This window comes from Caloenas nicobarica, chromosome 3, assembly GCF_036013445.1.
Source record: "Caloenas nicobarica isolate bCalNic1 chromosome 3, bCalNic1.hap1, whole genome shotgun sequence".
NCBI classification, from domain to species: domain Eukaryota; kingdom Metazoa; phylum Chordata; class Aves; order Columbiformes; family Columbidae; genus Caloenas; species Caloenas nicobarica.
In genome coordinates, this window is record NC_088247.1 from 44,388,361 (window position 1) to 44,403,326 (window position 14,966).

Below are 14,966 nucleotides of genomic sequence, written 5' to 3' on the forward strand. Positions count from 1 at the left end.
AATAATTTCTAAAGACAGCTTGAATTTTGTTTATTTTCTACTATGCAAATAAATTCCTATAGTAAACTTGCATGATGGTTACTAAGAGACAAATCTAACAATTTTAGTCAACATTTATATTAAAGTAATACGGCAGCAACAGAAATTCAGTCTGTCCTTAGGAAAGATCCCTGGCGAAAGTCTTCTAAGTTGTCCAAGTACAAAAGAGGAGACACACTGAATTCAGAGAAGTTTGGAGATGAAATTTCTGGTTGACTTCAGGGGGAACATAAGCAAATAGTAACAGAATAATGTGAACTATTACAAAATTACTCTGGCCATGATCACACTTCCTTTCTTATGTTCTTTCTTATGTCTGACACAAAGGGACTCGGAAATCCAACTGCTGGATATTACTCTTTCATGTTTTCTAACAAACCTCTTAACTATGATACTAAAGCTTGGGATTCATAACCATTTCTAAACATTCAGACAAGGATCCTAGATAGGTTTCCTAAATGAGCTAACTTTATGATCACTAGTAGATTAGTAGCAATCACTAATAAGGCTGGTTGAAGAGCTCTCCAGAAGCAAAAGATGAGCATTTCTGGAAGTCAGATAAGTACTTCCATTTCCTTCTGCCACAAAAAATAACCTATTTATAATTTCTGAAGTGCCTTATACAGTTTTTAGATAACATTTTAACCATTATTTCGGACTTTGTTTGATACTGAAAAAAAGAGAGATACAAAAGGAATGGTGGTTCAGTAATAATGAAAAAAATCGTACCAATAGTAAAAGGTATGTAACAGGCACAGAGACATACTGATACAACTTGTGACAATTCCCATTACTGAAGAGCACTGGGACTATAGCTTTTCCCTATACAAAAATGGATATTGAGTGTTTATTGAATTAATAATGATTAAATTCTGATTCTCAGCATCTGCTGAAAGCCCTCACAGGTAACTGAACTTCCCCGTCCAAATGGAGCGATTGGGTAACTTAGAGCATCCTGAAGAACATCTCACAAGAAGGAAAACACTGCTCTGTGTGTAAGAGTTCTGAGAGTTGATGCTCATGCACATTTTTTATAACAGGGAAAACTGCTCAGTTACTGCAAAAGCTATGCTAGCACTGGACACAAACTCACCTAGGATCTGAAAGTTAACTAAACTCTTGGTGAGATTTTTCTGCACTAAGAAGAACAGCCAATGTTTACAAAGCATTTGTTTCATGCTGCCAGTCTATTGCCATCCTCTCCCTCTCTCTGAGTGCCTTTTCCTGCAAGCCACAGTCCGTCAATGCATTACTCCCACACTAAATATGTTTGTGCTACTGCTACTTCTTCACATCAAGCCAGACTGGCAATTATTTTTTCATATTTCATTTCCTCAGGTTTCCATGCTTTATTTCACAGGCTACTTTCTATACGATAGACCTCCTGCGAACCCTTTTCCAATTTTTTAGCAACTCCTATATTTAGTAATGATGAAGTCATTCTCAAACTGCTTTGTCTATCGATATGATGTCTATATTACCACATTCTCCACTTAAGATCAGCTATGAAATGTGACACTGAAAGTATCTGGCAGTGCTTACAATGAAGGTCTTTAAAGTCTTTACAATGGGATACAAACATACAGATGTTGATGTTTATATTACATTTTCTGGTTCTGGCTTTTTTGAGGGGTTTTATGTTTGTTTGTTTGTTTAAGTATCTACATACTTGGATGCATATTTTATATTTTCAGCATCTGCATTTTTTAAAGAATGCCAGTTTAACTAGCATGCAGGATATTTAACATTTGATTACTTTGAGTAAGGAGAGTCCTTACTCATTCCAAAATTCCACTTGCAAATCCCTTCGCTCAACTAAATTCCAGAGTTTTGTTTCATTCTTTAATTAACATTAAGGAAAGGTTTAATGACTTCTACATAACAAAAGAAAGTATCACCATTTTTTGCTGTTCTTAACACGTAGCCTCTACAAACCTAATTTCCACAAACTTAGGGCTTAAATAAACATTATCGAGCAATGAGTTATAGTAATATATAGCTATCTACAGAATATACTATATTTACACTATATATAATAAAGCGTAATACAAGATGCTGAAGCACAGAATTCTTTTGTTGCTTTCTGCAGAGTCCATGCCTAGCTCCAGCATGGCATTAACATGCTAAGTTTAAAGGCCTGAAGAACTTCTATAGCACGACAGAAATATATACCCAAGACACTCGGTTTTGGCATTATATATCCAAGATTTTCTCTGTACTAATGAGTTTCTGAAAGCTGATTCAACATATTTTGTCTTTTATGATAAATAACTAAGTAATAAACATGATAGATCATAAAAAATAGTTCATGCTCTAAAATATGCTGTTTAGTCAAAGTTTTTATGACAAAAAAATCATGTAATTTAACCCTATTTTCCATTTTGAAAAAAAAAGTTGCAGTATGACTACCCTATGCTCACATGAACAGTTTTTGCTAAATGTTTTATGTAGTTATTACAATATCTGCTTATATTAGTTGTTCAAGACTATTTTATTAACAGTGTACAAGTCATTACACTAGTTAAAGTCAGTAAAGAGTAGTTAACCAGTGAGTGTGTAACTAGATATCCAGCTCCTCTGTGGGAAAGTCTCATAAAAATGAAATGGCAACATAACATTAAAGCTTTTCTAAGTGTCAAAAATTTCCAAAACCACATAGAAATACATGTTAGTGCAATCCTATTTTGTAATGGTGCTATTTTACTGGCTGTGCACGTAAAATATCAGCTATGTGTATACACAGTTCGGAAATAACCTCTGTAAAAGAAGTCAGAAACATAAACACAGATTAAGACAAATAGTAAAAACAAAACTCTTTTGAAATAGAGGACAAATCCACTTATTTCAATGATTCTAGTATTTTATCCTAGAGGTTTTGTCTTTACACTTCCACATGTTTAATTATTATTTCAAAATATTTGCATTTCTTTCACATTGGACAATCTCATGAGCCATTTCACCACTGGCTTCAGTTTCTGGCCAATTTTATTTTCTCATTCACTAACAAGCTGTACTGTTTACTTATGCCTCAGTACATTATGCTATTTATTGTATTTCAAAATGTGTTTCCCACAACACTTCCCATAAAGATTATATACTAAAACTACTTATATTAGCCTCAGGTTCTGCTAAATCGCATTTTGACACCAAAGTTGTCTTTCTCCACCTAATAATGGCTTGATGAAAACTGTGCAGGGAAAAAAACAGCCTTGCACTAGGCTCTTACGAGCACCTTTGGTTCTGCTTTAGACAATTCAGAAAAGCTGCAGCTGGGAGTTCTAAGCCTGAAGAACAGCAGGTTATACAGAAAAGCCAAGCTTTGGATTTGACAGGGAACAGAGAACCTTCTGGGAGTACTGAAACATATGTAATTAGACTGATGTGCCAAGCTAGTGAGAAGTAAAACTGAGTTTCCAAGAGCAGAACATCCATGTTTGATATTTGGAGGAGTTAACCATTTGCAAAGTCCAACATCCTGCACCCTACACAGCAGCAAAAAGCTGATGCTTCACGTCGTATTTTGCTCAAGGAAAGAAAAGTACACATCTCCTTTTACACCTGCACACTGCACTTTTCTGATGGAGAAGGTCAGCTTGTAACTAGGGGAATGGCTATGCAGCATATGCCAACAAGCTCCATTTGCCTCTGAGACAAGCCAAAGTGTTAGTCAAATATTGAGCCAGGGCCAATTGCACTGTGCACAGATATTGCAGCCTGTTTCTCTAAAGCATCTCTCTTGGAGCCTGCACAGTATGTCAGAAGAATGATCTCAAAACTACACCTGAGCACCACACAAGTCTGCAAAAAATGAAACACCAAAGCACTTTTCACAGTCGGTATTATAATGTGAACTGTGAAGAGTTCAGAGCTTTTAATATAAATTACACATTCAGACCGCTCAGACTCTCCATACAGACCTGAGAATTGTTAAACTCAATTCAGGTTTAGAAATGAGAGTTAAATGTTTCTCAGGTCAAGTTTTTGGATACTAATATCCAGAACATGTAGTTTTTATTTGTCAGGTGTAACACTGAAGTTCTGACTACTCTTGAAAAAAAAAAAAAAAAAAAAAAAAAAGAACAAGAAGTAAATACAGAGAACAGTGCATGCTACTGACAAACAGCACACTAAGTCACTAATAGGAAACAAAATCTACACACACTTTCTTAGTCTTATTCTGAAGTAATGTAATTTTGTGCAATGCTGATAACACTCTTCCATTTGCTTACCTGAAGTAGTGAGCAAGTGTGTGCAACCTGTAGGAATTCAAAAATCCTTTTGTAGCTCGTTTGCATTATAAGCTCTAAAATATGCTCTTTCCTGTTGAACTGTATTTCAATGTCATTTCACAATGTCTTAGCTTACACTTGAAAAGAATTTAAATGTTCACATAAATAATGCTAGGTTTTTAAAGGATGTTAGAAATTTGGTAATGTAAATTAAGACTGTATGTATGTTCTCTTAAGAGAATAATGACCATTACAAATTCCTGTTTAATGCAGGAAACTAAATGAATGATTTCTCTGAACAACAAATGCCCATTATTTATGGGTACTTAATTTAGGAGATCAATTTAAACACATCTGAAATCAAGGTCACTTAAAAAACCTAACTGAGATTACTTGCAACACAAAGACTATTTATTTCCTGTATACCATAATTCATTAATTAAGTTACACGTAAGGTTAAAATATAAGTACTTGAAAGGCCCACTCTGCTTATTTATTACGAGATTCCACTAACAAGGAAATTGTTAGAAAACAGTAAGTTTTTTAACTTAAAAAAAGAACATTTTAGGGTAAAGAATATTTTTTGCTTGATTTTAATGCAATAAATTCATGAGAAAAAATGAAAACTTAAGTTAATACAGAATTAGGAGTAAATATAATGGGATAATTTTCTCAAATTACTTCTACTTATTCAGTTGAATTGACAGAACCACAGAATGGTTGAAGCTTGGAGAAACCTCCAGAGGTCACGTAGTCTCCAGCGCTGAAGACTCCACAACTTATTGAGCAAAGTGCTCCTGTGTCTGACCACCCTGACAGTGACAACCTTTATGTTTACATGGAACATCCTGTATTTCAGTTTATACCCTTTGCCTCTCATCCTGTCTCTGGATATCAGTGACAGGAGTCTGGCTCCATCTTCTTCACTCCCTCACCACCAGATCTGATCAGACCTCCCTGAGCCTTCCCTTCTCCAGGCTGAAGAACCACAACTCCCTCAGCCTCTTTGTGTATGTTGGACGCTCCAGTCTCTTCATCATCTCTGTGGCCCTTCACTGGGCTCAATCCAGTATGCTCATTCTGGACACCACCCTAGAGCCTTCAGATTTTATTTGTTCATCTTAGTGCTCAAAGTAGGGCAATAAAATGCATAAGAGTGTGATGTTAATTAAGAAAGCCTAACATTTAAATAATAACAACACATAGTTTTCATAGCTTTTGCTCTGTGCTGCTTGCCTTCCTCCCCATTTTATAAGCAAAATGAAACAAGTATAGTTAACAATAAATTCATATTAACAATAGAGTTAAAACAAGCATAGTTGATTACATGTATTCTCCAGAATAAGCAAGGAGTACTGATCAGTCAAGACACACATTTTCTCATGATCAAACTATCACATGAAATGGATGGTTTGGAACAGGCTGCCCAGAGAGGTTGTGGAGTCTCCTCTGGAGACATTCAAGACCCACCTGGACACATTCCTGTGTGATCTGCTCTGGGTGAACCTGCTTAAGCAAGTGGGTTGGACTAGATGATCTCCAGAGGTCCCTTCCAACCCCAACCACTCTGTGAAATGCAGTATCGCCATTGTATCACTATTTTTTAATCGTAACTTTTTAACTTCAGGGGTGGGGTGCAGTGAGGGAGGAAGCTTTGTTCAAACAAGAGGGGACATCACCAGATAAAGTAAGTGATGGTAATCCAAGAACTGTGGGGCTTTTTGAAAGATAATCACAACAGATGAAGGTGATATTTAGCCAGCCTCACAAAATACTCTTTCCCTGCAGCACTGTAAAACACCAGGTGGAGTTTCCCCCTAAAAAAATCCAAACGCAACAGTGAACTTTATCCAGGAAAATTTAAGGGGTCCTATCTCCTTCATCAACCCATCCATCTATAGAGTAACATACTACCTGATATTAATATGGATATCAGAAATTAATTCAGCAGCCAGTATTAAAAAGAAGCATACAGGCTTTCTATGTTGTAAAGAAATATACATCTTTCTATAGTATCCATGAGATACACAGTAAAATGTTTCCTGGAGGGGAAAAAAAAAAAAAAAAAAAAGGGTAAAAAAACCCCCCCACACAACTGTAACTAAAGGGCTAGGGAAAAAAAATGTATCTTCCATTTACTGCTGAGCTCTACAGTTTCCATTCTGATCAGAATTAACAACGCTGACCAGTCCTGTTTTACCATGAATGACGTGCCCTGTGACTTGCAAGCTGCAGTGTGAGGCTGCTACTTCTATTGTCAAATCTGTCCGTTATGTTTTGGTTTAGACATGAAAAAATTCTAAAAAAGTGTCATTGCTGCAGGCTGAAGTATACACAGTTTTGGGAATACTACTTAGTTTTTAAGTATCAGGAAAACACACTGAAATCCAAGTTTATCTCACTCAGGAAAAGACTTGATAATCTGTGAATACCTTTTATTTTCTTTTCTTTAACCGCAACTATCATTTAATAAGAGTTTTATATATGAATTTCCTTCTCATAAGGAACTGTGTGTGCTTCTAGAAGGTGGTGACGCTATACTAGATTTGACTGGGTAGATTGGAAACACTTCTTAAAAGAGGACTACAGAAGAAAAAAAAAAAACAACACACACCACCAAACCCAACTCATCTCCTTCTATATGTTTCTTTAATTTATTTGCTCCTGTGCCTACATCAGGGAATAATTTTAGTGTCTTTTGCTTGTATCCAGGCCTGTTTTCCATTCTGAGTTCTGCAGACCAGCTGACTTTGCCATCTAGGTCCTTTACTGTAGCACTAATTTCTCTTCTGAAAGGGAAATTGACTCTTAATAATTAAGAGTGTTAATTACTGACCTGTTACTTTAATTCATTTCAATTTTAAAATTTAAATTCAAATTTGTCTCTGGTTAAAAAACTATATTTGATTTGGGATACAAGGATCAGGTGGTTAAAGAGAAAGGAGTATGAATATAAAAATGATCACATCGAACAGGAAAAAAATTCAGAGAGTTCACAGTTCTCACAGCTTGAGTACAAGATAATAAGTCATAAATCTTCAAAATATGACAGATGAAACTGTAGGTCAAGGAATACACATCTATAAGTGCAATAACACTGTGGATAAGAAAAATATAAATATGATTGGAGAAGAGTTAAAAGAATATATTTAAAAAAAAGACATGCGGGTACCTGGAAAATGGCATAAATGTAGCATATGCTTACTGATGATACACCACTTGGTTTAACACTTCATTAATCTAGAAAATGAATAAATAGCAGTATTCTCACATCTGGACTTCATTTAAAACGTTGCCATTTTCCACATGAGGACTTGTTAAATTCATGGAGATAAGCATGAATAGAAGAATTAAAGTTGTCAAGTAACTGCCTGAAGGGTAAATGAAAGGAAAGGCAGTGTTGAAAAGGCATAGCATCATCTGCAAAAAAAAGTTACAAGTGCAATTCTTTGATGATCATTTTCTAAATTGGTAAAAAAAAAAAAAAAAAAGGATTAATGAAGCACAGGAAAAGTGACCATAAAACCAGCCCTGAAAAAAAAGCTAAAAAGGAGATAACAAGGGTTCATTTTAACCACCCAGGCAACAAGACTCTGGAGCAGTCTTGAGAGAAGTTGAGACAAATTTTCCCACATTCTTTTATTAATTAAGTCTTCCTTAGTTTAAGATATTGTATCACTGATAGAAAAGGCCCCTTCTAGATTCTGTGAAAGTTTAAACAGATTTTGTTTTCCTTTACTCTTTTGTGCTTCTTTTGCAGAAGGGCTGGTGGCAGACACAGAGGAGCTTCCTGCCAGTTCGTTAAATTGACAAATTAGTTAAGTTCCTCTTGTTCTTGATCCCAAGAGCATTTACAAGTTCACCCAACAAAGCATACTGGCAGACATTTGTGATGGGATTAGAATCGGGCAACAGAAACAATGCAGATTAACTCAAGTGGGGGGAAAAAAAAAAAAAAATCATTATATTGCCATCACTGACAAAGGCAGCTGAAGAAAAGTTACAGGCAGAAGCCTGAGAGACAACAGAGTTCCACATAGCAGAGCCATGGGAAAACTGTCTAAAAGCTCATTGCCACATCAAGCATTCAGACACACACAAACACCACACTGAAAAAAATCCTACTTAATGAAACAAAATAATCTATTAATTCCACTCTGAAATAAGTGTGAAAAGAACAGAGTTTCAGTAATACAGCTGTAATTTTCTGGCTCTAATGATGAGCGTATTACTGGATGGATCTATTAAGGAATACATACAGGAAGAGGTGCTGCCCAACTCTTGACCTATTTTTTTTTCCATCATATAAAACCTATATTATTCCACAACTCATACTTTTCTGATTTCAGGTCTACTTTGATTTGAAAGGAAAGTTTTTGACCCTTGAAGGAATGATTCAGCACCTTCAAACTCCACATTACTAGCCTTTGGTCTCTTGCTGGTTTTCAGCACCTGAACATTCTCAGGTGCTTATCACAACAAGGAAGAAGCCATATCTTACTTTTTCAGCCCTGGATGCTATAGTTTGTGTACATGTTACCTTTTAATTCAGAGGGCTAAAGACAGTCACAACTGTAAAGGAGACAAAAGAATCCTAAGCAGTAAACTTTGTGTCTTATTTTATAGGTAAATGTATCATTTATAGAGATAAGTAAATATATGTACTACTCACATAATATGCAAACTACTACTTACAATGTAATTTTCTTGAAACAGTTCTGCTGTTTCACATCGTAGCCTAGTGTTGTTCTTGTCATTTATACAGCATTTAACATGATTTTGTCTGGGAAACGCCACCTAATCTAATAGGCTGAATGATATTAAAGTTTCTTAATTTTATTTGGGCAAAGTTCTTTCCTTGGCCTGAGATGAATAAATCACACATTTTTTCATAAACTGTACAGTATAAACTAGATCTTAACACAATTCTGATTGCATTTCCTTTTTTCCTCTAGTTATTTTATCTCTATAGGAAATTTCTTCCTGTTTTGTTACAATAAAGGGATAATGCACCTCTGCATTAGTGTAAAAATAGACATAATTATCTCCAAAGTAAAATTCAGAAAAATTTTGCAGATAAACTATGACAAAAGTTCACACAAGAAAGACAGACACTCTCTGAGAAGAGCACAGTGTAACCTAAGAGGGACTAAACTCCTCCAACCTCTTCCTCATTATCTTGGGCGAGCTTAGGTGGCAAAGTTGCTAAAAAGCTCTCAGATGCCTCAAGTGCTCGTTCTGAAAGCATCACATACTAGAAACTGAGTACTTGAAGAATGCACTGCATACTAAGTTTTAATAAAAAATAACAACAAAACCCCATTACAGTTACTGGGAAAAACTCTATAGTTTGTTATCAGCTTTTTCTTGCTTTTTTAAATAATGGTCTTGTTACCACATCATTACCATTTCATACTCATCAACAAAATCTGACAAACAGTAAAAAGCATGCTCCAGTAGCTGTTGTTTAGCTTTACTAGACTTTATGTCCCCAATGAAAAGCACATGTCCTAAACACTCAGAAAATCTAAGTTATAACTCCCATATCACTCCAAGCATAAGAATCAATTTTCCTCTAATTAAGAATCACCAATGATGTGCCAGATAAACAAACTGTCCCAAAGGAAGTGTGGAATTTTCTTAAACAGTGAAAACAAAGTATTTCTTCTACCTCGGCAACCTCTTTAAACATAAGCTATACAGTGCTGGAGAAAGAAGCTCATTTCAATTCCTTGTAGGATTAATTAAGTAGATAAGAACCTAAACAGCATACATGTCTGTGCCTATACATACACTAAAAAAAAACAAAAAAGAAAAAACAAAAAACGCAGAATGTCACACCTGAAATGATCTAAGAATGCTCATATTCTTAATGTAATCTGGAATCTTAATAAGCTTTGCTTAAGGATCATTAGAGGCGTCCACTTGCCAATATCCTCACCACCAGCATGTTCTTTTCTTGTTTAATAATAAATAGACAGTCACATCTTCCTAAACAGAATAGTCATAGCCTATTTCAAAATTTGTTTTATAGATCTGGATTTTACTTACAAAGAATTATCCTTTCATATCAATAGTTGTTCTTTTCGTGGTTTATAAAGAAAAAAATAATTTTGTACAGCAAAGAGACTTTGTCATGTATGCATCACCATAATTAATGTAAGATTTTCAGTATGCATGATCAATCACACACTTGTTACACCATCTCATACGGCAAATATATGGCCTAGTTCTAGAAATGGGTTATCTTCAGGCCTAAAAGCACCATCTGCTCTTACTGATGCCACCAGCAAAATTGCTGTAATAAAATAATAAATTAAAAAAAAAAATCCCTAAGTAATGGCAAAGTCCAAAGCCCAGAAAAAAAATTTCAAGTCATAACTACTCTTATAGAGAACACAATTCAAATGCCAGTTAGCTTTTAACAAAAGGTGATTCAGGGTCAAATTAGTCTTACCCCTCTCCCTGGCCCCCACATTGTGCAAAGAACAATGAATCAATAAATAATTACGATGAATTAATAAAGAATTACCAAGGGCAAGTGTCAGATTTTGCACCTGGGACACAGCAACCCTGGCTGTACACACAGACTGAGGAACAAGATGCTGGAGAACAGCTTCATGGAGAGGGGTCTGCGCGTTCTGGTTGACGGCAAGTTGAACAGTATCCCTGGCAGCCAAGAGGGCCAACCGTGTCCTGGGTGCCTCCAGCACAGCATGGCCAGCCGGGCAGGGAGGGGATTGTCCCGCTCTGCTCTGCACTGGTGCGGCCTCACCTGGAGCACTGGGTGCAGGTCTGGGTGCCACAGGATAAAAAAAAAGATACTAAGCTACTAGGGAGTGTCCAGAAGAGGGCTACGAGGTTGGTGAAGGATTTGGAGAGGAAGCCATATGAGGTACAGCTAAAGTCATTTGGTTTGTTCAGCCTGGAGGAGACTGAGGGGAGACCTCATCGCGGTCCACAGCCTCCTCTCAAGGCGAGGAGGAGGGGCAGGCACCGAACATGTCTCTTTAGTTACCAGTGGCAGAACCTGAGGGAATGGCAGGAAGATGTGCCAGGGGAGGTTCAGGTTGGACATTAGGAAAAGGTTCTTCCCCCAGAGGGTGGTGGAGCACTGGAACAGGCTCCCCAGGGAGGTGTCACGGCCCCAAGCCTGACAGTGTTCAAGAAGAGACTGGACAAGGCCCTCAGACACATGGTGTGAACTGTGGGGTTGTCCTGTGCAGGGACAGGAGTTGGACTCGATGATACTTGTAGGTCCCTTCCAACTCGGGACATTCTGTGATTCTGTCATTCTAAGATTGTTGCAAGAAAAGGCAACGTGGGGGCCAAAATAAGGAGAATGGGGAGAATTTTTTTTTCTTATTACTAAGAGTTCTTAAAAATCCAAAGTAACACAAAGAAAATAATTTACTCTTGCTAAATAACCTGCAGAAAGGTGTGTGTACATTGGCAAAGTAAACAATTTTTTCATATTATCAAATTAAAACTACTGTAAATCCATCAAAACAGAAAATTTGCCAGAAAACATTTGTTCCAAAAAACATTTGTTCCAAAAAACAAAGGAAAGGTTTTATTAGTGATCTACATAAAAACTGACAGCTTGCACTTTCTGCCAATTGATTTAGCAACTCATTATGATCATAAAGTTGCAAAACAAAGTTATTTCTTCTTGCTTCAAGTGAAAGGCTTCCAGCATTTCCTTTCGCATTTTACAAATTAAACTTAGGTATTAAATATGCATTATGCAGAAATATGGAATTATTTCTGTATACTTTGTGACTATATCTGAAAAGTCTTTTGCTGATCTAAAAACCAAAAAACTTTATCTCTGTACAGTTAATAAACTTCAAGTCTCTATGGCAAATAAAGGTAATCTTTTTTTATGTTTCATTCAAGATGCAAGTTTCTTTAACTAATCTACCTTTCCAAGACCTGTTCAGTCTTCTTTGCAGACATGCATGGAAGTGTTATCTTTCAAATATATTTTAATGCAGTAGAAATTAGATCAGCGTCCCTTTATATGTACATTTAGGTTCTCAAATTAGAAGAAGTTTATAAAAAAAAATCATATACAAAAAATAGCTCAAAGGACAGGCAAAATGTGGTCTACTGACTACCAAACAAAACAAGAACATGACTTCAGCATTACGCAATAGACATCAATACATAGTTAACTAAATCTAAGATTAAATATTCAGGTCCTCTTCTCTATGACTTAATGTTTTTGTTAAGAAGAATAAAATCTGCAACTATAATGGAAAAATTCCAGCAAATTTTCATTACACTGTCTGTTGCAAGATTGTCATCAGTTGTATCTCTATAGCAAATTTGCAAAATTTAAAGTCTTTCTGAAAAGTTACTTTGACAATTCAAGTAGGAAAAGCAGGGCAAGTAGGAAAAATAAAGTAAATATAGCAGAAAAGTGCACAGGAAGAAGCAATTAGCAAACTGCAGGAATTCTTTCCCAACTTCATTGAAAAACAGTTCTCTCTTGCCTAGATTCATGCAACCATCTCTCCTGCACATGCTTGGAAAGCCTCTTCACCAGCCTTTAATCATGACCTTCCCCTTTCCACCACTACACTTATCCTTGAACTCCAGCTTCTCAGCAGCCCTTCCCTCTTGCTCAAGCTTTCTCTGCCCTTCTTGTGATAAGCCCTCCTCCTTATCAAGAGAGATAGGAGGAATATGACAAAGTTTTAAAGCAGCACCTCTTGTGCAGTCCTCCAACTTTCCTTCCAGCAACTGGAAGGCTCCGAAACTAGAGATGGAACATGTCCAAGAAAGTTAAGTTCAGTTTGGCTTTGCAAGTTCTCACACTTTTATAGGGTAGCTTAAACTGGTGACTGATTAAAAAGAAAGTATGGAGAAGGTGAGCAAACAGAAAAAAAAAAATAGCCTGTCTTATGGGGGAAACTATTCACATAAAGTTCATGCTGCATCCATCTTCTGCCTGGTTAATTAAGATGCTGCCATATAATTTTTCTAAAGACCAAAAAAAAAGAAAAAAGCATAGACAACGCTTGGATAAAGTATGTTGACATAATCCAATATGAAGTAATTTGATATTTGTGCAGCATTCAAATACATGCAGTACGGTTAATACGCTACTGTACCTCATTTTGAAGTTCATCGCCACTTTTGGTAGAAGCAAGCATCTCATACAAAGTACAGCAGAGGTCTTCTGTTGTTGGCCCTCCAGGAGTACCCCCTTGAGATTCATTCAGATACTTTCCAACTTCACACCATAAAAAAGAATCGTCTACTTTTTCCGAAGACTTGAGACCAGATTTCTCATCACAGTAATTCTGTAAGTGATTCAGGTGGTTATTCAGAAATTTGTTATAATCTAGGCTTATAATTTTCTGCTCATCGGCCTCACCATTCACAGGGAGCTCCTCAGAGTGATCCAAATCATGCATGTCAAATGAAAACACTATATTTTTACCGAAGAACACTCTGTTATCACAATTTTGCTCTTCAGCCATCTGCATGAGGGCTGTAAGTTGTTCTTCAGTGAAGTGAGAAGCAATTCGACATGTGGCGTTACAAGCTGCAGTAGCAGATGATGATGGAAATGGCCCAAACATCTGCTTGATCGCCTTTGTCTCATCATGGCCAACACATTCTTTCCTGTGAAATGTCTTAAAGAGAAAAACAGCTCCGCTTTCAATTGCTTCTTGTCCATTTTCAGTTCCAACTGTTAAAAAAACCAAAACCAAATGTAACTTTATACACTTCAAAGTAATTCTCCTTCATTGCCTATAACATAACTGTATTCAATTTCTTGCTGCAAGTCTCATCAGAGATATGAAATGAAGACCATAACAGCAAGTAGCAATTGTTGCAAGGTACTGAAGTATAAAAGGTATACGATAATAAAGCATCTGTCTTCATTATCCTTCTACTTGCTAGAAATTCATATTAAGGATTACCAATGTTTTCATATTTTTCCAAATAAGAGGGAAAACTTGCCTGAGGTCTTAAACTCACAATAGCATATTTATGAGCTTTTTTAAGGTAACAAATTTCCACTTTGTATCAATTCACTGCCTAATCTGAATATTCATAACAGACTAAGTGTACAGAACTCTGCTGGGTATTATTACATTCTTGTAGTAATTCTCAGTAGCATTACTACATTCTTGTAGTAATTCCCAGTAGAATTACTATAGAATGTGTGTGTGTGTTTGAAAAATTGCCCAAAGAAATTAAAGCAAATAAATGCATGAATTTAGATTGATATCTACAAAATATCGTATTAAGCAAATAAAAAAATATAGTATTAGAGAAAAACGTGAATTTACCTCTTATACAAATATCTGCAAAGGTACTCAAGGAAAACATTTGGTGGTTTTGCTTATGAGGAACCTAAATGTCACTGCTAACCAAGATTTTAAAAGCCATCACACAGAACAAAATAACACCCCAACCAACCAACAACAAAAACAGCCAGCACACTGGTGTTTTTGTTTGTTTTATATGAGGACAACACACTTTTGGGTTTTTTTAAGTTAAAAATTGTGTTCTAAAAAGTTAGGTAGGTTACTCTGACATTTTTAGTAGAATTAGCATTTCTTACAGGATTGCACAATTTTTACAACATCTTAAAAGCTTACTGTTGAGATTTACAAGCTGCTGTTGTCCAGATGTCTTTACCTGGTCAATTCTTTAGTTATATTAAGGCAAAATTGT

General features: G+C 36.1%; 1 protein-coding gene across 2 annotated transcripts in view; it reads right to left on the reverse strand.

Annotated features, from left to right (window-relative positions):
* Positions 1–14,966, reverse strand: part of ASCC3 (activating signal cointegrator 1 complex subunit 3) — a 267,227-nt gene that overhangs the window by 235,460 nt on the left and 16,801 nt on the right. For both annotated transcript variants that reach the window (XM_065631955.1, XM_065631954.1), the window contains exon 4: positions 13,388–13,971. In XM_065631955.1, coding sequence (XP_065488027.1) covers positions 13,388–13,971 — 584 coding nt within the window. The remainder of the gene's footprint in view (positions 1–13,387; positions 13,972–14,966) is intronic.